At 44.7% G+C, this 25,426-nt stretch overlaps 1 protein-coding gene across 7 annotated transcripts in view; it reads right to left on the reverse strand.

Moving 5' to 3' along the window:
* Positions 1-25,116, reverse strand: part of LOC109871015 (target of Nesh-SH3-like) — a 47,884-nt gene extending 22,768 nt beyond the window's left edge. For 3 of the 7 annotated variants that reach the window (XM_031806253.1, XM_031806252.1, XM_031806251.1), the window contains exons 1-8: positions 24,587-25,116; positions 11,574-11,753; positions 10,862-10,930; positions 10,602-10,734; positions 9,689-9,870; positions 9,434-9,483; positions 624-666; positions 1-7 (exon numbers count right to left, since the gene is read on the reverse strand). The exon at positions 1-7 is cut by the window's left edge and continues 59 nt beyond it. In XM_031806253.1, the coding sequence (XP_031662113.1) occupies positions 1-7; positions 624-666; positions 9,434-9,483; positions 9,689-9,870; positions 10,602-10,734; positions 10,862-10,930; positions 11,574-11,753; positions 24,587-24,680 (758 nt within the window). In that variant the 5' untranslated portion in view covers positions 24,681-25,116. The remainder of the gene's footprint in view (positions 8-623; positions 667-9,433; positions 9,484-9,688; positions 9,871-10,601; positions 10,735-10,861; positions 10,931-11,573; positions 11,754-24,586) is intronic. The other 4 variants (XM_031806255.1, XM_031806254.1, XM_020461762.2 and 1 more) reach the window with 2 other exon arrangements.
* Positions 25,117-25,426: the final 310 nt, after the last annotated feature.

Genomic DNA, 25,426 nt, shown 5'->3' on the forward strand with positions numbered 1-25,426 from the left:
TGGACAGCTGAACAGAAGGAAGGGACACACATCAAAACAGCTATCATCACTTTGACTTCCTGCAGCTTCCAAATGAAAATAACATGCATGCAGCTCTATTCAGTTCACTGCAGTGCAGTATGTACTGAATGCATGGGCTCAGTGCATTACAGTTAAGAGCAGATTGTACAGTATGGCCTATGTACAGCATGCCTGTCAAAAGGATGCTTACAAGACATTGACAGCCCTAGCAAGCATGTATCTTGCTGATCACATTGTCATCCAAGGCAATATGTATTGTATGTACAGTAGGTACACAGGAATGCCATCTTCTCTGGTCACCTGGAATAAACACTGTGGTAATCAGAAGGACGAATAAGAGATTACTGTATAACATGGGACTGAATGATGATGAGGTCGTGTCTGCAGACTCGTAAATCAGACGTCCTATTAAAGATTCTTCCAGTGCTGGTTCCTCAGAGCAGGGTTCAGTGAGGAGGGGTGAAACAGACGTTTCGGAGTGAGAGTGATAAATCATCACGTCCTGTAAAGTCTTTGCCGCTGTATTAAAGCAGGGTTCAGTGGGTATGACCAAAGCAGGAGTGTCTGTCTGTCTGTCTGTCTGTCTGTGTCTATTGGCTTACCGTGACGAGGAGGGAAGAAGGCCCGTGGCATGTTGACCGTTTTCTATTAGGAGAGAGAAAGAGAGTGAGCGAGAGATGGGGGGAGAGAAAGAGAGATGTGGGGGAGTGACAGGGAGGGGGTTTAGAAAGAGAGATGTGGGGGAGTGACAGGGAGGGGGTTTAGAAAGAGAGATGTGGAGGAGTGACAGGGAGGGGGTTTAGAAAGAGAGATGTGGAGGAGTGACAGGGAGGGGGTTTAGAAAGAGAGATGTGGGGGAGTGACAGGGAGGGGGTGGAGAAAGAGAGATGTGGGGGAGTGACAGGGAGGGGGTTTAGAAAGAGAGATGTGGGGGAGTGACAGGGAGGGGGTTTAGAAAGAGAGATGTGGGGGAGTGACAGGGAGGGGGGTTTAGAAAGAGAGATGTGGAGGAGTGACAGGGAGGGGGTTTAGAAAGAGAGATGTGGGGAGTGACAGGGAGGGGGTTTAGAAAGAGAGATGTGGGGGAGTGACAGGGAGGGGGTTTAGAAAGAGAGATGTGGAAGAGTGACAGGGAGGGGGTTTAGAAAGAGAGATGTGGGGGAGTGACAGGGAGGGGGTGGAGAAAGAGAGATGTGGGGGAGTGACAGGGAGGGGGTTTAGAAAGAGAGATGTGGGGGAGTGACAGGAAGGGGGTGGAGAAAGAGAGATGTGGGGGAGTGACAGGGAGGGGGTTTAGAAAGAGAGATGTGGGGGAGTGACAGGAAGGGGGTTTAGAAAGAGAGATGTGGGGGAGTGACAGGAAGGGGGTTTAGAAAGAGAGATGTGGGGGAGTGACAGGAAGGGGGTTTAGAAAGAGAGATGTGGGGGAGTGACAGGAAGGGGGTTTAGAAAGAGAGATGTGGGGGAGTGACAGGAAGGGGGTTTAGAAAGAGAGATGTGGGGGAGTGACAGGAAGGGGGTGGAGAAAGAGAGATGTGGGGGAGTGACAGGAAGGGGGTGGAGAAAGAGAGATGTGGGGGAGTGACAGGGAGGGGGTGGAGAAAGAGAGATGTGGGGGAGTGACAGGGAGGGGGTGGAGAAAGAGAGATGTGGGGGAGTGACAGGAAGGGGGTGGAGAAAGAGAGATGTGGGGGAGTGACAGGAAGGGGGTGGAGAAAGAGAGATGTGGGGGAGTGACAGGGAGGGGGTTTAGAAAGAGAGATGTGGGGGAGTGACAGGAAGGGGGTGGAGAAAGAGAGATGTGGGGGAGTGACAGGAAGGGGGTGGAGAAAGAGAGATGTGGGGGAGTGACAGGAAGGGGGTTTAGAAAGAGAGATGTGGGGGAGTGACAGGGAGGGGGTTTAGAAAGAGAGATGTGGGGGAGTGACAGGAAGGGGGTGGAGAAAGAGAGATGTGGGGGAGTGACAGGAAGGGGGTGGAGAAAGAGAGATGTGGGGGAGTGACAGGAAGGGGGTTTAGAAAGAGAGATGTGGGGGAGTGACAGGGAGGGGGTTTAGAAAGAGAGATGTGGGGGAGTGACAGGAAGGGGGTGGAGAAAGAGAGATGTGGGGGAGTGACAGGGAGGGGGGGGAGAAAGAGAGATGTGGGGGAGTGACAGGGAGGGGGTTTAGAAAGAGAGATGTGGGGGAGTGACAGGAAGGGGGTGGAGAAAGAGAGATGTGGGGGAGTGACAGGAAGGGGGTGGAGAAAGAGAGATGATACTGTATGAGTCGTCATTGGCCTGTCCGTCAATGTAAATAAGTTCTTAATTAGTTCTTAATTGAATTGTCTGGATAAATACAGTAAATAAAATGAAAACATTATACAACAATGATAGTATGAAGAGCTATCTACTTCACTAATTTAGTGAGTCAAAGAATCAATTCGCTCTCGCTCACTCTCACTCTCACTCTCTCTCTCACTCTCTCTCACCCCCTCTCACATAACCCCATGCCCTCTTCTCCATGTCTGATCTGTAAACTCTCCAGCGGGAAGATCGTTATTCCAACTTTCCCTCAGGAAGTGCCAGTGTTGCGGCTGATGCTGGCCAGCTGTGCAGCTTTACGAGAGTGGGGCCGGCGGCACGTGAGACGACAGAGACACACAGTCCAGTCACTTAGCACGGCCAGAAAGTTGACGCTAACGCTTCTCTCCATATTTCCCTCCACTCTCTTCTCTCCTCTCTTTTCTGCTTCACCTCTTTCCAAAATCCAATATTTACTTTGCCCTCTTTTTCCTCCAGTTCTCCTCTCCTCTCCTCTTTAGTAATGCAGATATTAGCTGGCTAAGGTCCTCTTTACTGCTCTTGGCCAAATATGGCTAGCTGCTTGTTTAGCTATTTTCCAATAAGGAGTAGGATGGAAAGAATGTGCTGCTTGCAGCTCTTATATTACACTCTGTAGACTTACTAGAGCAGATCACATTACATACTAGATCACATTACATACTAGAGCACATTACATACTAGAGCACATTACATACTAGATCACATTACATACTAGATCACATTACATACTAGATCACATTACATACTAGAGAACACTACATACTAGATCACATTACATACTAGATCACATTACATACTAGATCACATTACATACTAGATCACATTACATACTAGAGCACATTACACACTAGAGCACATTACATACTAGAGCACATTACATACTAAAACACTACACACAAGAGCGCATCACACACTAGAGCACATTACACACTAGAGCACATTACATACTAGAGCACATTACATACTAGAGCACAGTACATACTAAAACACTACACACTAGAGCACATTACATACTAGAGCACACTACACACTAGAGCAGATTACATACTAGAACACACTACATATTAGGGCACACTGCAAACTAGGGCACACTACATAATCACTAGACCACAACACATACTCTAGCACACCAAAAACTAGAAGTCATTGAATAATAGATCACATTACATACTAGAGAACACTACATACTAGAGCACACTACATACTAGAGAACACTACATACTAGATCACATTACATACTAGATCACATTACATACTAGATCACATTACATACTAGAGAACACTACATACTAGATCACATTACATACTAGATCACATTACATACAAGATCACATTACATACTAGATCACATTACATACTAGATCACATTACATACTAGAGAACACTACATACTAGATCACATTACATACTATATCACGTTACATACTAGAGCACATTGCATACTAGATCACATTACATACTAGAGAACATTACATACTAGATCACATTACATACTAGAGCACATTACATACTAGATCACATTACATACTAGAGCACATTACATACTAGATCACATTACATACTAGAGAACATTACATACTAGATCACATTACATACTAGAGAACATTACATACTAGATCACATTACATACTAGAGCACATTACATACTAGATCACATTACATACTAGAGAACACTACATACTAGATCACATTACATACTAGATCACATTACATACTAGAGAACACTACATACTAGATCACATTACATACTAGAGAACATTACATACTAGATCACATTACATACTAGAGCACATTACATACTAGATCACATTACATACTAGAGAACACTACATACTAGATCACATTACATACTAGATCACGTTACATACTAGAGAGCATTACATACTAGATCACATTACATACTAGAGAACACTACATACTAGATCACATTACATACTAGATCACATTACATACTAGATCACATTACATACTAGATCACATTACATACTAGATCACATTACATACTAGAGAACACTACATACTAGATCACATTACATACTAGATCACATTACATACTAGAGAACATTACATACTAGAGAACACTACATACTAGATCACATTACATACTAGAGCACATTACATACTAGATCACATTACATACTAGATCACATTACATACTAGATCACATTACATACTAGAGAACACTACATACTAGAGAACACTACATACTAGATCACATTACATACTAGAGCACATTACATACTAGATCACATTACATACTAGAGAACACTACATACTAGATCACATTACATACTATAAAAAATTACACATTAGAGCATACTAGATACTAGCACACACTACATACTAGAGCATATTGCATACTAGAGCACAATACACATTAGAGCAAAATACATACTAGTGCACCCTACATACTAGGGCACACTGCATACTAGGGCACACTGCATACTAGCGCACACTGCATAATCACTAGAGCACACCACATACTAAAGCACCCTACAAACTAGAGCACACTACACACCAGAGCACACTACAAACTAGAGCACACGACAAATAAGAGCACACTACATAACAGAGTACACTACACACTAGAGCACACTAGATCACATTACATACTAGAGCACACTACAAACTAGGGCTCACTACACACTAGAGAACACTACACACTGGAGCACACTACACACTAGAGCACACTGCACACCATAGCACACTACAGAACAGAGTACACTACATACTAGAGCACACCACAGTACATACTAGCGCACACTAGATCACACTACACACTATAGCACACTACAAACTAGAGCACACTGCATAACAGAACACATTACATACTAGAGCACACTAGATCACACTACATACTGGAGCACCCTACATACTAGTGCACCCTACATGCTAGAGCACACTACATATTCGGGCACACCGCATACTAGGGCACACAACATAATCACTAGACCACAACACATAATAGAGCTCATTGCATACTAGAGCTCATTGCATACTAGAGCACCCTACACACTAGAGCACACTACACACTAGAGCACACTACACACTAGAGCACATTACACACTAGAGCACATTACATACTAGAGCACATTACATACTAAAACACTACACACAAGAGCGCATCACACACTAGAGCACATTACACACTAGAGCACATTACATACTAGAGCACATTACATACTAGAGCACAGTACATACTAAAACACTACACACTAGAGCACATTACATACTAGAGCACACTACACACTAGAGCAGATTACATACTAGAACACACTACATATTAGGGCACACTGCAAACTAGGGCACACTACATAATCACTAGACCACAACACATACTCTAGCACACCAAAAACTAGAAGTCATTGAATAATAGAGCACATTACACACTAGAGCACACAACACACTAGAGCACATTACACACTAGAGCACATTACACACTAGAGCTTAGTACATACTAAAACCCTACACAGTAGAGCACATCACACACTAGAGCACATTACACACTAGATCAAATTACATACTAGAGCACATTACATACTAGAGCACAGTACATACTAAAACCCTACACACTAGAGCACATCACACACTAGAGCACATTAAATACTAGAGCACACTACACACTAGAGCACATTACATACTAGAACACACTACATATTAGGGCACACTGCAAACTAGGGCACACTACATAATCACTAGACCACAACACATACTCTAGCACACCACATACTAGAGCTCATTGCATACTAGAGCACACAACACATTAGAGCACATTACATACTAGATCGCATTACATACTTTAGCACAGTACATACTAAACACTACATACTAGAACACACTACATACTAGAGCACACTACACACTAGAGCACACTACAAAACAGAGCACATTACATACTAGAGCACACTACATATTAGAGCACACTACACACTAGAGCACACTACATGACAGAGCACATTAAATACTAGAGCACACCATAGTACATACTAGCGCACACTAGATCACACTACATACTGGAGCACAGTATATACTAGAGCACACTACATATTAGGGCACAGTGCATACTAGGGTACACAACATAATCACTAGACCACCACACATAATATAGCTTTTTGCATACTAGAGCACACTACATATTAGAGCACACTACACACTAGAGCACACTACATGACAGAGCACATTAAATACTAGAGCACACCATAGTACATACTAGCGCACACTAGATCACACTACATACTGGAGCACAGTATATACTAGAGCACACTACATATTAGGGCACAGTGCATACTAGGGTACACAACATAATCACTAGACCACCACACATAATATAGATTTTTGCATACTAGAGCTCATTGCATACTAGAGCACATTAAACACTAGAGCACATTACACACTAGAGCACATTACATACTAGAGCACAGTACATACTAAAACCCTACACACTAGAGCACATTACATACTAGAGCACAGTACATACTAAAACCCTACACACTAGAGCACATTACACACTAGAGCACATTACATACTAGAGCACAGTACATACCAAAACACTACACACTAGACCACATTACAAACTAGCCACATAACATACTAGTGCACATAACACACTAGAGCACATTACATATTAGGGCACACTGCACAATCACTAGACCACAACACATACTAGAGCTCATTGCATGCTAGAGCTCAATGCATACTAGAGCACATTACGCAGTAGAGCACATTACATACTAGAACACATTACACACACACTAGATCACATTACATACTAGAGCACACTACACACTTTAGCACATCACATACTAGAGCACATTACATACTAGAGCACAGTAAATACTAAAAAACTAGACGAGAGCACATCACACACTAGAGCACATTACACACTAAAGAACACTACATAACAGGGTACATTACATACTAGAGCACACTACAGTACATACTAGAGCACACTAGATCACACTACATACTGGAGCACCCTACATTCTAGCGCACCCTACATACTAGAGCACACTACATATTAGGGGACAATAAATACTAGGGCACACAACATAATCACTAGACCACAACACGTACTAGAGCTCATTGCATACTAGAGCACACTACATATTAAGGAACACTGCATACTAGGGCACACTACATAATCACTAGACCACAACACATACTCTAGCACATTACATACTAGAGCACAGTACATACTAAAACCCTACACACTAGAGCACATTACATACTAGAGCACAGTACATAATAAAACCCTACACACTAGAGCACATTACACACCAGAGCACATTACAAACAAGATCACATTACATACTAGAGCACAGTACATACTAAACACTACATACTAGAGCACACTACATACTAGAAGACAGTAAACACTATAGCACACTAAATACTAACGCACCCTACATACTGGAGCACCCCACACAATAGAGCACCCTACACAATAGAGCACACTACATAACAGAGCACATTACATACTAGAGCACACTACAGTACATACTAGTGCACAGTAGATGACACTACATACTGGAGCACCCTACATACCCTACATACTAGAGCACACTACAAATTAGGGCACACTGCATACTAGGAAACACAACATAATCACTAGACCACAAGACATACTGGAGCTCATTGCTCTATAGCACAGTACATACTAAAAAACGACATACTACAGCTCATTACATACTAGAGCTCATTACATACTCGAGCATACTACACACTAGAGCATATTACATACTAGAGCACATTACGTACTAGTGCACACTACACACTAGAGCACACTACACACCAGAGCACATTACACACCAGAGCACATTACACACGAGAAAACATTACATACTAGAGCACACTACACACTATAGCACTCTACGTATTAGAGCACACTACATACTAGAGCACACTGCATACTAGAAGACATTACGAGAGCACCTTACATACTTGAGCACATTGCATACTAGAGAACATTACATACTAGAGCACATTACACACTAAAGCACACTACATACTAGAGCACACTACATAGTACAACACTACACACTAGAGCACACTACACACCAGAGCACACTACATACTAGCACACATGACATATTTGAGCACACTACACACTAGAGCACATTACATACTGGAGCACCCTACATACCCTACATACTAGAGCACACTACAAATTAGGGCACACTGCATACTAGGAAACACAACATAATCACTAGACCACAAGACATACTGGAGCTCATTGCTCTATAGCACAGTACATACTAAAAAACGACATACTACAGCTCATTACATACTAGAGCTCATTACATACTCGAGCATACTACACACTAGAGCATATTACATACTAAAGCACATTACGTACTAGTGCACACTACACACTAGAGCACATTACACACTAAAGCACATTCCACACTAGAGCACACTACACACTAGAGCACACTACACACCAGAGCACATTACAAACCAGAGCACATTACACACGAGAGAACATTACATACTAGAGCACACTACACACTATAGCACTCTACGTATTAGAGCACACTACATACTAGAGCACACTGCATACTAGAAGAAATTACAAGCGAGAGCACCTTACATACTTGAGCACATTGCATACAAGAGAACACTACATACTAGAGCACATTACACACTAAAGCACACTACATACTAGAGCACACTACATACTACAACACTACACACTAGAGCACACTACACACCAGAGCACACTACATACTAGCACACATTACATATTTGAGCACACTACACACTAGATCACACTACATACTGAAACACTACACACTAGAGCACATTACATATTTGAGCACACTACACAAATTACATACTAGAGCACACTACACACTAGAGTGCACTACATACTAGAGCACACTACACACTAGAGCACACTACACACTAAAGCACTACACACTAGAGCACATTACATATTTGAGCACACTACACAAATTACATACTAGAGCACATTACATACTAGAGTACACTACGCACTAGAGCACACTACATACTAAAACACTACATACTAGAGCACACTACATAATCACTAGAGGGCAGTAAAAGAGCAACGTGTGCAGTACTTACCACAGGCTTCAGAGGTGTCCTTGGTTTGTAGGGTTTCTGCATGGCCTTCCCTGGAAAACACAACACAATACTAATGAATAACTGGAACTAATAGAATTATGTTACTAGTATTGGACCGTAAGGAATATACAGTAAATATAAAACATGTGATCTGTGTGAGATGCTGACAGAGTCAATGCTGCATCAATTTGGGGCATTTAAAGGGGGAATGATTTGAACTATGGAAGGAAAGAGGGGAAGGGTTTAGGTACGTACCGCTCATGTTGGTGTTGTGAATGACTGGTTTGCTCCATACTCCGCTGCGTTCCTTGTTGTTGGGTCGGACACCAAACTCATAGGCCGTGTTGGGCTTAAGGCTGTCAATGACCGTGTCGCTTGCGGGGCACGTCTGGTAGGTCCACTTCCGGTTCCTCTCACGGTAGCGCACCGTGTAGTTCCTGCGTCAACCCAGATAGAACACAACATTGTTCATTATCACACATTTTCATCAGCAGTATTAGAACATTGTGTATGCTGTAGTGACAAGTGTCAACAAACATAGAATGGAATAGAAATGTCAGAAATGGTGTGGTAACATAGATAGTAATGCATTATGATGGCACAGTTTCCTAGGATTGATTTGTAAGTTAAAACAATGGCTTGTTATAAAACTGTGAGAGTCTGTCCACCATTTTGTGTCAGTGACTGCCATGAAACCAACGCTGTAAGTTCTGGTATCCTGGTTGAGAAGTGTTGTGCAGGCCAGGAGCACAGGGCAGTGACAGCCATAACTGACATTAGAGAGGGACTGGGAGCAGAGTAGGGTGAGGTCAAGCTTTCCAATGTCTTTGAGTTGATGTGTAGGATGAGGATCACTCCAACCACTACTAAACACCTGTGCCCTCGCCCACTGCCTTCCACCTCCACTCAGTAACCAGAAAGACTGGCAGACGATGTGTTGCAGTTCGACCACATGTTTAAAGCTGTCTGTTGTATATAATATGAGGGTGAGTTTGAGTGAAATACAGCTTTGTTTTTCTCAAGCTGTGAAAATAATCTTCTTACTATGGTATGACTCAGAGCATGAAGAACTAGCATCGGAACCCATGTAGGTAGGTTGGGATGTGGGCTGTGTACCTGTACTGGCTCACTCTGCTGAGCGTGCATGTGTGCGCATGCGCTAACTCACCCGTCCTCCAGGCAGTCGTTCATGACGTTCCCCTCGTAGGGCGTCTTAAGGAGGGTTCCCCAGGAAAGCAGCACGGAGGTGGGGGTCACGGACCCAATCACCAGGTGGAGGGGCTTCTCCAGGTTCACGTTGCCTGTGGAGTCACAGGGGTCAGTTCAAAGGTAAACCTCAGATTGAAAGGAATGGGCATAAATGAGAAAAGAGTCAATCATTTATCACATTATTACTGGTAACACTTGGAGTTGGTGCATGTGTGGTACCTGTGCACTGTTTCTTCACATCATTGACTGGGATGGGCTGGACAGCGATCAGGTACTTGGGCTCGGCATCTGGAATAGAGTCAGGGAATAGCCTTGATCACAGAAGATTGTTAATTATTGTCTCTGAATTTGATCGTGTTTCAGGAGGCCCTCAATGGGGTTGAGTTTGGACGTTCTCAAATGTGACCTGACCGAACATTCCAGAAATGAATAGGGCAGGCTGTCTTTGACATTACACTGAGAGTGAGGTGTGTGTGTGTGTGCATCTACATGTGTGTAACACAGGAGGTTGCTGGCACCTTCATTCGAGAGGATGGGCTCGTGGTAATGGCTGGAGTGGAATAGGTGGAATGGTATCAAATACATCAAACACATGGCATTCCATTTGCTCTGTTCCAGCCATTATTCCGAGCCGTCCTCCCCTCAGCAGCCTCCACTGGTGTGTAGGTGTGTGTGTGTTGGAGGGGTGTTGGAGTCTGCACAGATGTGTTCTCTGTCGGTGATGACATTAATCAAACCATGACTAAACCGTCAACATAACACACATACTGTCTGTGTGCGAGACCACTCTATAGTTGCTGGTCTGTAAGCCTCAAAGGCTCAAATCTTTGTATTCCTTTGGAAAACCTACATGGCATCATTCACATTTCGATCAATGCTATGGGGAATGATCATGCAATCATACATAACACATAAAACACACACGCCTCACCGATCTCTGTCTCGTAGGGCAGTCCGTTCTCTGGGAGTTGGATGAACTGTTTAGAGAACATGCTGCTGCCGTAGCCCAGGATGTAGCCCTCCAGCTTGGTGTCAGCGTTCGGACGTACAAACTTCATCACGATGGTGTCGCCTGTAGCGTTGATCCTGACCTTCATGTTCTGACGTCTCACTGTGGAAAGGAGAGTGTTCAGTAAGGTCGGAATGGAGGGCACACACACACATTGGGCACAATGAATGCCTTTCCTCTTTCTCTACACACACAGACAGAGGCTGCTTTGAATTGGAACAATAATAGTCTCAAGACTGGTTTTGTTTACATAGACAACGGAAACAAATCAATCAAATTGTATTAGTCACATGCGCCGAATACAACAGGTATTACAGTGAAATGCTTACTTAAAGCCCCTAAGCAACAATGCAGTTAAAAAAATATGAATAAGAATAAGAAATAAAAGGAACAAGTAATTAAAGAACAGCAGTAAAATAACAATGTGGAGGCTATATACAGGGGGTACCGGTACAGAGTCAATGTGGAGACTATATACAGGGGGTACCGGTACAGAGTCAATGTGGAGGCTATATACAGGGGGTACCGGTACAGAGTCAATGTGGAGGCTATATACAGGGGGGTACCGGTACAGAGTCAATGTGGAGGCTATATACAGGGGGGTACCGGTACAGAGTCAATGTGGAGGCTATATACAGGGGGTACCGGTACAGAGTCAATGTGGAGACTATATACAGGGGGTACCGGTACAGAGTCAATGTGGAGACTATATACAGGGGGTACCGGTACAGAGTCAATGTGGAGACTATATACAGGGGGTACCGGTACAGAGTCAATGTGGAGACTATATACAGGGGGTACCGGTACAGAGTCAATGTGGAGACTATATACAGGGGGTACCGGTACAGAGTCAATGTGGAGACTATATCCAGGGGGTACCGGTACAGAGTCAATGTGGAGACTATATACAGGGGGTACCGGTACAGAGTCAATGTGGAGACTATATACAGGGGGTACCGGTACAGAGTCAATGTGGAGACTATATACAGGGGGTACCGGTACAGAGTCAATGTGGAGGCTATATACAGGGGGTACCGGTACAGAGTCAATGTGGAGACTATATCCAGGGGGTACCGGTACAGAGTCAATGTGGAGACTATATACAGGGGGTACCGGTACAGAGTCAATGTGGAGACTATATACAGGGGGTACCGGTACAGAGTCAATGTGGAGACTATATACAGGGGGTACCAGTACAGAGTCAATGTGGAGACTATATACAGGGGGTACCGGTACAGAGTCAATGTGGAGACTATATACAGGGGGTACCGGTACAGAGTCAATGTGGAGACTATATACAGGGGGTACCGGTACAGAGTCAATGTGGAGACTATATCCAGGGGGTACCGGTACAGAGTCAATGTGGAGACTATATACAGGGGGTACCGGTACAGAGTCAATGTGGAGACTATATACAGGGGGTACCGGTACAGAGTCAATGTGGAGACTATATACAGGGGGTACCGGTACAGAGTCAATGTGGAGGCTATATACAGGGGGTACCGGTACAGAGTCAATGTGGAGACTATATACAGGGGGTACCGGTACAGAGTCAATGTGGAGACTATATACAGGGGGTACCGGTACAGAGTCAATGTGGAGACTATATACAGGGGGTACCGGTACAGAGTCAATGTGGAGACTATATACAGGGGGTACCGGTACAGAGTCAATGTGGAGACTATATACAGGGGGTACCGGTACAGAGTCAATGTGGAGACTATATACAGGGGGTACCGGTACAGAGTCAATGTGGAGGCTATATACAGGGGGTACCGGTACAGAGTCAATGTGGAGGCTATATACAGGGGGTACCGGTACAGAGTCAATGTGGAGGCTATATACAGGGGGTACCGGTACAGAGTCAATGTGGAGACTATATACAGGGGGTACCGGTACAGAGTCAATGTGGAGACTATATACAGGGGGTACCGGTACAGAGTCAATGTGGAGACTATATACAGGGGGTACCGGTACAGAGTCAATGTGGAGACTATATCCAGGGGGTACCGGTACAGAGTCAATGTGGAGACTATATACAGGGGGTACCGGTACAGAGTCAATGTGGAGACTATATACAGGGGGTACCGGTACAGAGTCAATGTGGAGACTATATACAGGGGGTACCGGTACAGAGTCAATGTGGAGGCTATATACAGGGGGTACCGGTACAGAGTCAATGTGGAGACTATATCCAGGGGGTACCGGTACAGAGTCAATGTGGAGACTATATACAGGGGGTACCGGTACAGAGTCAATGTGGAGACTATATACAGGGGGTACCGGTACAGAGTCAATGTGGAGACTATATACAGGGGGTACCAGTACAGAGTCAATGTGGAGACTATATACAGGGGGTACCGGTACAGAGTCAATGTGGAGACTATATACAGGGGGTACCGGTACAGAGTCAATGTGGAGACTATATACAGGGGGTACCGGTACAGAGTCAATGTGGAGACTATATCCAGGGGGTACCGGTACAGAGTCAATGTGGAGACTATATACAGGGGGTACCGGTACAGAGTCAATGTGGAGACTATATACAGGGGGTACCGGTACAGAGTCAATGTGGAGACTATATACAGGGGGTACCGGTACAGAGTCAATGTGGAGGCTATATACAGGGGGTACCGGTACAGAGTCAATGTGGAGACTATATACAGGGGGTACCGGTACAGAGTCAATGTGGAGACTATATACAGGGGGTACCGGTACAGAGTCAATGTGGAGACTATATACAGGGGGTACCGGTACAGAGTCAATGTGGAGACTATATACAGGGGGTACCGGTACAGAGTCAATGTGGAGACTATATACAGGGGGTACCGGTACAGAGTCAATGTGGAGACTATATACAGGGGGTACCGGTACAGAGTCAATGTGGAGGCTATATACAGGGGGTACCGGTACAGAGTCAATGTGGAGGCTATATACAGGGGGTACCGGTACAGAGTCAATGTGGAGGCTATATACAGGGGGTACCGGTACAGAGTCAATGTGGAGACTATATACAGGGGGTACCGATACAGAGTCAATGTGGAGACTATATACAGGGGGTACCGGTACAGAGTCAATGTGGAGACTATATACAGGGGGTACCGGTACAGAGTCAATGTGGAGACTATATCCAGGGGGTACCGGTACAGAGTCAATGTGGAGACTATATACAGGGGGTACCGGTACAGAGTCAATGTGGAGACTATATACAGGGGGTACCGGTACAGAGTCAATGTGGAGACTATATACAGGGGGTACCGGTACAGAGTCAATGTGGAGGCTATATACAGGGGGTACCGGTACAGAGTCAATGTGGAGACTATATCCAGGGGGTACCGGTACAGAGTCAATGTGGAGACTATATACAGGGGGTACCGGTACAGAGTCAATGTGGAGACTATATACAGGGGGTACCGGTACAGAGTCAATGTGGAGACTATATACAGGGGGTACCAGTACAGAGTCAATGTGGAGACTATATACAGGGGGTACCGGTACAGAGTCAATGTGGAGACTATATACAGGGGGGTACCGGTACAGAGTCAATGTGGAGACTATATACAGGGGGTACCGGTACAGAGTCAATGTGGAGACTATATCCAGGGGGTACCGGTACAGAGTCAATGTGGAGACTATATACAGGGGGTACCGGTACAGAGTCAATGTGGAGACTATATACAGGGGGTACCGGTACAGAGTCAATGTGGAGACTATATACAGGGGGTACCGGTACAGAGTCAATGTGGAGGCTATATACAGGGGGTACCGGTACAGAGTCAATGTGGAGACTATATACAGGGGGTACCGGTACAGAGTCAATGTGGAGACTATATACAGGGGGTACCGGTACAGAGTCAATGTGGAGACTATATACAGGGGGTACCGGTACAGAGTCAATGTGGAGACTATATACAGGGGGTACCGGTACAGAGTCAATGTGGAGACTATATACAGGGGGTACCGGTACAGAGTCAATGTGGAGACTATATACAGGGGGTACCGGTACAGAGTCAATGTGGAGGCTATATACAGGGGGTACCGGTACAGAGTCAATGTGGAGGCTATATACAGGGGGTACCGGTACAGAGTCAATGTGGAGGCTATATACAGGGGGTACCGGTACAGAGTCAATGTGGAGACTATATACAGGGGGTACCGATACAGAGTCAATGTGGAGACTATATACAGGGGGTACCGGTACAGAGTCAATGTGGAGACTATATACAGGGGGTACCGGTACAGAGTCAATGTGGAGACTATATACAGGGGGTACCGGTACAGAGTCAATGTGGAGACTATATACAGGGGGTACCGGTACAGAGTCAATGTGGAGACTATATACAGGGGGTACCGGTACAGAGTTAATGTGGAGGCTATATACAGGGGGTACCGGTACAGAGCCAATGTGGAGGCTATATACAGGGGATACCGGTACAGAGTCAATGTGGAGGCTATATACAGGGGGTACCGGTACAGAGTCAATGTGGAGACTATATACAGGGGGTACCGATACAGAGTCAATGTGGAGACTATATACAGGGGGTACCGGTACAGAGTCAATGTGGAGACTATATACAGGGGGTACCGGTACAGAGTCAATGTGGAGACTATATACAGGGGGTACCGGTACAGAGTCAATGTGGAGACTATATACAGGGGGTACCGGTACAGAGTCAATGTGGAGACTATATACAGGGGGTACCGGTACAGAGTTAATGTGGAGGCTATATACAGGGGGTACCGTACAGAGTTAATGTGGAGGCTATATACAGGGGGTACCGGTACAGAGTCAATGTGGAGGCTATATACAGGGGGTACCGGTACAGAGTCAATGTGGAGACTATATACAGGGGGTACCGGTACAGAGTCAATGTGGAGACTATATACAGGGGGTACCGGTACAGAGTCAATGTGGAGGCTATATACAGGGGGTACCGGTACAGAGTCAATGTGGAGGCTATATACAGGGGGTACCGGTACAGAGTCAATGTGGAGGCTATATACAGGGGGTACCGGTACAGAGTCAATGTGGAGGCTATATACAGGGGGTACCGGTACAGAGTCAATGTGGAGACTATATACAGGGGGTACCGGTACAGAGTCAATGTGGAGGCTATATACAGGGGGTACCGGTACAGAGTCAATGTGGAGACTATATACAGGGGGTACCGGTACAGAGTCAATGTGGAGACTATATACAGGGGGTACCGGTACAGAGTCAATGTGGAGACTATATACAGAGGGTACCGGTACAGAGTCAATGTGGAGACTATATACAGGGGGTACCGATACAGAGTCAATGTGGAGGCTATATACAGGGGGTACCGGTACAGAGTCAATGTGGAGACTATATACAGGGGGTACCGGTACAGAGTCAATGTGCAAGGGCACCAGTTAGTTGAGGTAATATGTACATGTAGGTAGAGTTATTAAAGTGACTAGGCATAGATAATAACAGAGAGTAGCAGCGGTGTAAAATAGGGGGTGGGGGTGGGGGGGCAATGCTAATAGTCTGGGTAGCCATTTGATTAGATGTTCAGGAGTCTCATGGCTTGGGGGTAGAAGCTGTTTAGAAGCCTCTTGGACCTAGACTTGGAACTCCGGTACCGCTTGCCGTGCGGTAGCAGAGAGAACAGTCTATGACTAGGGTGGGTGGTATTTGACCATTTTTAGGGCCTTCTTCTGACACTGCCTGGTATAGAGGTCCTGGATAGCAGGAAGCTTGGCCCCAGTGATGTACTACCCACTGTAGTGCCTTGCAATCGGAGGCCGAGCAATTGCCATACCAGGCAGTGATGCAACCAGTCAAGATGCTCTCGATGGTGCAGCTGTAGAACCTTTTGAGGATCTGAGGACCACTGTCTTGGTGTGCTTGGATCTTCTTAGTTTGTTGGTGATGTGGACAACAAGTTGCTTGGAGCTCTCAACCTGCTTCACTACAGTCCCGTTGGTGGGGGCGTGCTCGGTCCTCCTTATCCTGTAGTCCATGATCATCATCTTTGTCTTGATCACATTGAGGGAGAAGTTGTTGTCCTGGCACCACATGGGTAGGTCTCTGACCTCTTCCCTATAGGCTGTCTCGTCATTGTTGGTGATCAGGCCCACCACTGTTGGGTCATCGGCAAACTTAATGATGGTGTTGATGGTAATGATGGAGTCATGTCTGGCTGTGCAGTCATGAGTGAACAGGGAGTACAGGAGGGGACTGAGCACGCACTCCTGAGGGGCCTCTTTGTTGAGGATCAGCATGGCGGATGTGTTGTTACCTACCCTTACCACCTGGGGCGGCCCGTCAGGAAGTCCAGAATCCAGTTGCAGAGGGAGGTGTTTAGTCCCAGGGTCTTTAGCTTAGTGATGAGCTTTGAGGGCACTATGGTGTTGAAAGCTGAGCTGTAGTAAATGAATTGCATTCTCACATAGGTGTTCCTTTTGTCCAGGTGGGAAAGGGCAGTGTGGAGTGCAATAGAGATAGCATCATCTGTGGATCTGTTAGGGTGGTATGCAAATTGGAGTGGGGGGTCTAGGGCTTCAGGGATAATAGTGTTGATGTGAGCCATGACCAGCCTTTCAAAGCACTTCATGGCTACAGACTTGAGTACTATGGGTCAGTAGTCATTTATGCAGGTTACCTTAGTGTTCTTGGGCACAGGGACTATGGTGGTCTCCTTTAAACAAGTTGGTATTACAGACTTGGACAGGGAGAGGTTGAAAATGTCAGTGAAGACACTTGCCAATTGGTCATGTCCTGGTAATTCGAATGTTGACCTGTTTAAATGGCTTACTCATATTGGCTGCGGAGAGCTTGATCACAGAGTCGTCCGGAACAGCTGGTGCTCTCATGCATGTTTCAGTGTTATTTGCCTCGAAGAGATCATAGAAGTAGTTTAGCTCAAAGCTAATTAAGCTAATTAACAAACAGAGGGATTATGTTTATAATACCACCCTAATGTGTTTAACGATACAACTCAGTAATCGATTGCGCACACACACACACACACACACACACACACACACACACACACACACACACACACACACACACACACACACACACACACACACACACACACACACACACACACACACACACACACACACACACACACACACACACACACACACAGACAGTCTGCTGCCAAATATGTTGACATATCCTGCCAAAATCAACAGCGTTTGAACCCCCAAGACCACATGCCCTACCCAAGGAGCTCAGAGAAACAGGTTACACAGGGACAGAAACCATAGAGAGACAAATACCCAAACTGGACTACAGAGAAAAGTGCAGTGTAGAGGCAGAAAACTGGTTTCATTGGTGTTTACTGGTAGTGTAAACAGCAGGGTGAGGGACCTTTGGCCAGGACTGTGTTTGGTATGAGAGTTTAGGGAAGGATTTAAAGTGTCTGCCTCGTTAACACGTGAAGATAAACACAAAAACAGAGAGAAGTAAAGCAAAGGTGTATGAGAGAGTGGCAAATACACAGTAAGTGGTCTGAGAGCAGAATTCTCAGACATTTTACCTCACTGTACAGCATGTGCATTCAGCGAACTGCAGTGAGATATCTAGGGGCAAACTAAAGAGTAAAATGCAAATTGTGGAACGTGCTTTTGAAAAATAAATGTGCACATACTGCCAGCGGACGCCAGAGACAAAGAGTTTGGGGAGAAATGAGGGGAAACCATGCTTTGATGAATAGCCTCAGTCTTTGCCAACTGTGTGTTTCCTATCAAGACTGCATTTGTTTTGTTTCTCCCTCTATATTTCTGATGAAACAATGGGGGATTGGCTCTAGCTCTGGCTCCAATGAGAGGGCTTTCCAGTGTATGAAACATCAGGAAATTTCTGGCTGTGTTTCTCCAACTCCAAAACAAGCAAACATTGGCTCAGTCCCCTAACAACCTGGTCCAAATCCTAACAGTTTGGCCGTTCTACAACAGGGACTTATCTGTATTTCCAGTCTAACATGACTGGAAGTTTATAAATAGACAGTATCATAACCCCAATCATCAATCTACATCAAAGGGAAAGTGTTCACAACCAAGCCACCAGAATAGATAACAAGAAATTTGAATATTAGCCAACCATAACACAGATATCTAAGGGAAGAAGAGGATTTTGGTATCGTCTTGGATACGAGGCCGAGATGATTAGGAATGACAGATGAAATCTCCAACGACACAGAATGTTCAAACTGACCAAAGGCTTGTCACGGTTACAACTGACCTAGAGCTTGACGACCAAATTAAAATCCAGAACCACCTGATCATCACCTCCGGCATTGTGCGCGCACGCACACACGCACACACGCACACACGCACACTGTACTGGGCTGTACTGAGGGCAGAAGCCAGCACACCTCTAGTTAGCCTGTTATTTGTAAAGAATAAATACTTCCGCTAAATGCCATGTATCAACTGACTCTATGACCTTGCACTGATGAACCACAAAGACAAGGGATACCTCTGACAACCAAGGCCCATAATTAAATTACTAAGCGTTTGCACCGGGTGAGAAGTTTGCACCTATAGCAACAACATATTACTAACATGTGCTACCATAGTAATTAAATGTAAATGAAGATGTTTGTGCATATGTTGTGATAAGGACACAGTGTGTACAGTGTACTTCATGTTCTCTAGGACACACTATGTTCCAGATCTCAGCAGCAATGCTGATTGTTTTATTATGCAATGGATAAATAAATCATAAGGCCTTTCATAAATGTCAACTGGATGTTATTAGAAGGTGATAACCAATGCACATTTTCCAAATAGCTGCAGGGTTTGTCTGAGTGGTTGCTAAGAGGGAGGATCAGTGAGATGTTTTGTTTTTATTGAGGAGAACTCTGCCCCTCACCATGTCATAAGGTTTGCTACACCAGCTTTATCCATTATCACACTTCATGAAAATATCAGAGAAAAGCACCTAGCTGTACCTAAAGGGGCAATGTTTCGGTAAAAAGCTAAGGGATGGGAATGAAGAAATGCAACCATTCAAAATCATAGAGCTATGGATGCAAGGACTGACCATCCATAATATCAAATGTTTGTTTGCATTTATTTTGTATACAAACATTGGAGTAAATCAAGTTTACATTTTTGGTTCTGATGGGGAGCGACAGTCAAACTAAGCTCATGAAGCATTTATAAGGTAGATTCTTAAAGAATCTATGGGTATTTATCATTAATTTAAGCACGAATATGGATGTAGCAACTGCAGATTGGCCCCTTAAACAATCCTAAACGGAAATCCTGCATTGCTCAAGAGATGCAAGCTCTAATTCATACATGTGAATCACCACAAAAAGTGGACCAAAGGATCAGCCAAACTATGAAAACACAGCCAGCACACTTAAAAGATACAATAAATACTTCCTCTCTGATCCCACTATTCCTCTTGGGATTGCAGAAGCTCCCTTGGACAGGAGACACTGAGCGGAAACATTGACTGGAGGCGACTGGACTTCACGACGGCCATCTTAGCTCATCCCTGGTGATGGATGGTCCTCTTGGAGAGGGAGGAGGTCATTAGGCCTGTCAGAGGGTGAGCTCAGTGCTCTCGCTGCTATGAAAATTCACCCACTCCGCGGGTGTTTGTGCGTGTGTGTGTGTGTGTAGCTTTGGAATCAGCATTGTCACATTGTTGATTTAAGTCTTGCTCTTTTGCACACCCAAACTAGATCCTCTTGGCAGCTTGTTTTCGGCCCTCCGTCTTTCAATTTCTCTTCTCTCGTGTCCTATCATTCCTCTATTCATTCCTCTCTTTGAAAGGACATTGATTCATATTATCCAGCTGTATGCACATACAGTACATAAAACACACATTCACACACTGCTAGGTAGGTTTTGTGTGCGTGGGGCTTTGTGGCTCTAGTTGATTTTACGCAGCTCTGCAGGTGTTTAGTTCTTGTGTTTCCATCCTGGGAATGAGAAGGTGGAGAGGTGCAAAGGGACTTGGCTTCCCACGGCCAGCAAAGACAAGTTTTACGACTCTTGGTAACAGAGTCGGCTTCATTTAATTCAATGAAGTGTACAAAATCTCTCTTGTCGATGCCAACTAGAAGAAAAAGTGTTTGGAATGGTTCTGTCTCCAAACAAAGAGAGTCAAAAGAGAAAAACAGAAACAGCTTGAAGGTGGTAAGAAATGACAAGCAGACCTCACCTGTCACAAAATTCCAATGGGGGATGGGGGAGAGGGGATTTGATACGCTATAGTGGGCTCCACACCACTACACCACACCCCCGGCCATGGGCCAGCCCAGCCATGCTCCGGGTTCTCAGGGGGAGCTTTACCTCACAGCCCAGCTGGAGCAAGCCGTGCCTGGGCTAAGGCTCCCACGCTATCCCCTGCACTGGTCCCCCTGATCTCATACTATATCTCCCACATATGGTTCAACTACAGTTGTTTTCTTTTCTCTGGTAACAAAACTCAATTTCTCCCTTTCACCAACTCTCCCTCCCTTCATCTCTCCGGCACTCCATTGTTCTCTAATCATCCCTCCACCTTTCTAAACCTCTCTCATCCATCCCTCCATCTCTCAGGCTGTTAGAGCACATACACCCAACATGCACAAAGAAGTATAAAGCACATCAACAAACTGATCCAGAATCTGTATTTGAGGTCACTTCAGCCAGCGATAACTTGACGTAACATATTCCAACTAGGGACAGGGAACACATGTCAAAATGAAGAGCCACACCCACCTCTGACAGACCTCCAAAGCAAACTCACGTTACACTCGTTCATCCAATCTCAATGTTATTGTCTGTAAGCCAGCTTCAGCTAACAACACACTGTGGAACTGTCTGTGAGCCAATGTCACAGTTTTTCCACAGTGCTTGCCCTTCTAACCAACTCTCCTCTGTAGTCTCACTCACTTAAAATCAGCTTTATTAGCATCAAAGTTTTCAAAGTGCCCAACTTTAATTTGCAGAAAACAGTGTGGCGGCACTGTGGAGACATGGGAAACGGGAGCCAGAATTAAACTAAAACACACTGCGTGTATATATATATAGTGTGTGTGTGTGTGTGTGTGCACGTGTGTGTGTGACCCTTGTGTATGCGGCAGAGCGGGTGTGGGTTAATGGGACAGCATGGCAGAGTTTCCGTGACTGTTGTGAAAATCCTAACCAGAGTGATCCCTCAAAACAGGGCTGATTCCCATATTAAACAGATTCCATTTTATGGCCCCATTTAAAACATGTTTAAAAATAACGAACAGCTGAGACAGACAGACAGACAGACAGACAGACAGACAGACAGACAGACAGATCATTTGAAAACAAATCAAATGTAGCTAAACTCCCATATCTAATGGGTGAAATACCATAGTGTGCCATCAAAGCAGCAAAATTTGCAACCATTGAAGAACAAACACCATTGTAAATACAACCCATATTCATGTTTATTTATTTTCCATTTTGTACTTGAACTATTTGCACATCATTACAACACTGTACAGCCATAATATGACATTTGAAATGCCTTTATTTCTTTGTAATGTCTACTGTAATGTCTACTGCCAGGGATGGCACACTATCTATTTCACTTGAATTTAAAATAATTCAACTGCAATAAAAACACATTTTCTGTCTCAAAGGTGAGACAAGCACATGGCACATTCTAACAAGGGCCAAACTACCAACAACCCTGACCTGTAACCTGGAAACACTTTCATTAGTGCAAACTGAACACTATTAGCAGCAGCAGAGAGGATGAGGCAAAGCGAGAGGTTTCACTAACGTCAAAATCTTATGTATTTCTATGGGCTTTATATGCAGACCTAAGCTTGTCGGCTGCCTTTCTGCCTTTAGGACAATGACTACCATTGTTAGGACGGAGACATGAGCATCTCGACATTATATACTACTCTGGCAGCAGTTAACCTCTCTCATCCTCGCCTGCCCACCTTGTTTCATAGAAATGGGACAAACTCACGTGGCTCATAAAAACAGCACAAGCACAATTTTGGACATGGTCTGTTGTGAATTGGAACACCTTGCTCCAGGTCAACTAAAGACAGTCCATCCATTTTCAGCATGATGTACAGTAGACCTACAGTAGTGTAGTGTATTTTACATTCTGGCACAATAGGACAAACTTTATGAGAAACTGGGGTGCATGCTTCTAGACATCAGAATCATTGTCCTTCCTGGCAATGTGTGACAAGGCAACGGCCACCTGTGTTTGTCACGGCAACATCTGCAGGACATACCATCCAACATATAATAACAATTGCGTACCATTCATCATGCTGCATGGTATGCAGAGTCCTATACCACAACCACATAGCATGAAAATGAAATCATCACCTTGGTTTGGACCATGTAATGGAGCAAGCAGTTTCATAGCGTTGGGCATAGTTTCAGCGGAAGGATTTTAATATCAGTCACATGCCAGTTTCAGATCCAACACTGCAATAATGTCTAGCAATATTATCTGAACCCATAATCACTACAGGATTCATCTGAAGCTGTCTACTACTATTTAACTGTGTCTGATTGTGATAAGATACCAGCCACCAATACTGTATAGTTCGGTCCAACAATTCTTCATGAACCTGAGCAGTCACCATCATGAAATGCATTGCAATAATATAATGTGCATGGGTGTCCACATTTAATTCAACTGCATGTCCACATGCATTTAACTCACATTTCATATATATAATCTGAGGCTAACTCTCTTTGCAAAACTCAATAGCCTATAATTTGCATGACAGAATTCCCATAACAACATATATTCATGCTATGTGATGTAAAGTCGACTCCTGATAAGTGCATATTGTATAACTGCAAGCTCTGCATTGGAGTTCTTCAGTTGTAATTCAAGTCTTTTTCAGTTTATACAAGCCAAGCAATTCCATTAACATTGCATTTCTTTGGAGTTGACTGTAAAGGTTTTACATGGCAATGATGGTGATACAGATGTCACTTACCTCTGCTTCTCCGAGCCGTGGACGAGCCGGCCAGCGCAATCCCAACGATGAAAAGGAGGAAGAGGAAGACGAGGAAGGTGTGTGAGAGCTGCATGGTGGTAAGTGATCTGCAGCGGTCTCAGGTGCAAAGGACTGGCTGGTGGCTCTCACTGGATGCAGTTGACTGAAGACTTTATAATCTCAGTCCAGGACTAAGAGGAGGACTAAGGTGAGCTACTGGACTACAGTACTGGAGAACCTTCACAGAGTAAATATCAACCAGCCCTGGACTAGTTCACAGACTGAGCCTTGTACATGACTAGAACAGTAGAACTAGAACATTAGAACTAGGATAGTAGAACTAGGATAGTAGAACTAGGATAGTAAAGTAATTATCCTAGTTCTGTGTGAGTTATGCTGACTCTGGTGGCTGGACTACTTCACTGAGCTGGTGGGTCTCAGGACTAGTGCAGCACACTGGACAGGCTCTGGCTGAGGCTGTGTCTGAGGCTGAAGGGCTTGATGCTCTGGGGCTCTGTGCTGTGCTCTGGGATGCAGGGAGACCAGCCTGTAGCATCTATACCTACAGAGGGAGGGGACAGACGGAGGCGGACACACCCCCTTTCTCTTTCACTTGGCGTCACACCCACTCTCGCTCTCTCTTCGTTCTCTCTGGCCCTTTCTTTTCTCTCTTTCGTGTTCTCTCTCTCTCTCACTCTCATCCCCCCCTTTCATTCTTTCTCTTTTTCCATTAGTTTTTTCTGCAATGGCAGTCTTTTCCATCCCTAAGGCCCTTGCTGATTTTTCATTGTACTTATTCTCTCTTTTCTTTCTTTCTTTCTTTCTTTCTTTCTTTCTTTC

This window comes from Oncorhynchus kisutch, linkage group LG26, assembly GCF_002021735.2.
Source record: "Oncorhynchus kisutch isolate 150728-3 linkage group LG26, Okis_V2, whole genome shotgun sequence".
NCBI lineage: Eukaryota > Metazoa > Chordata > Actinopteri > Salmoniformes > Salmonidae > Oncorhynchus > Oncorhynchus kisutch.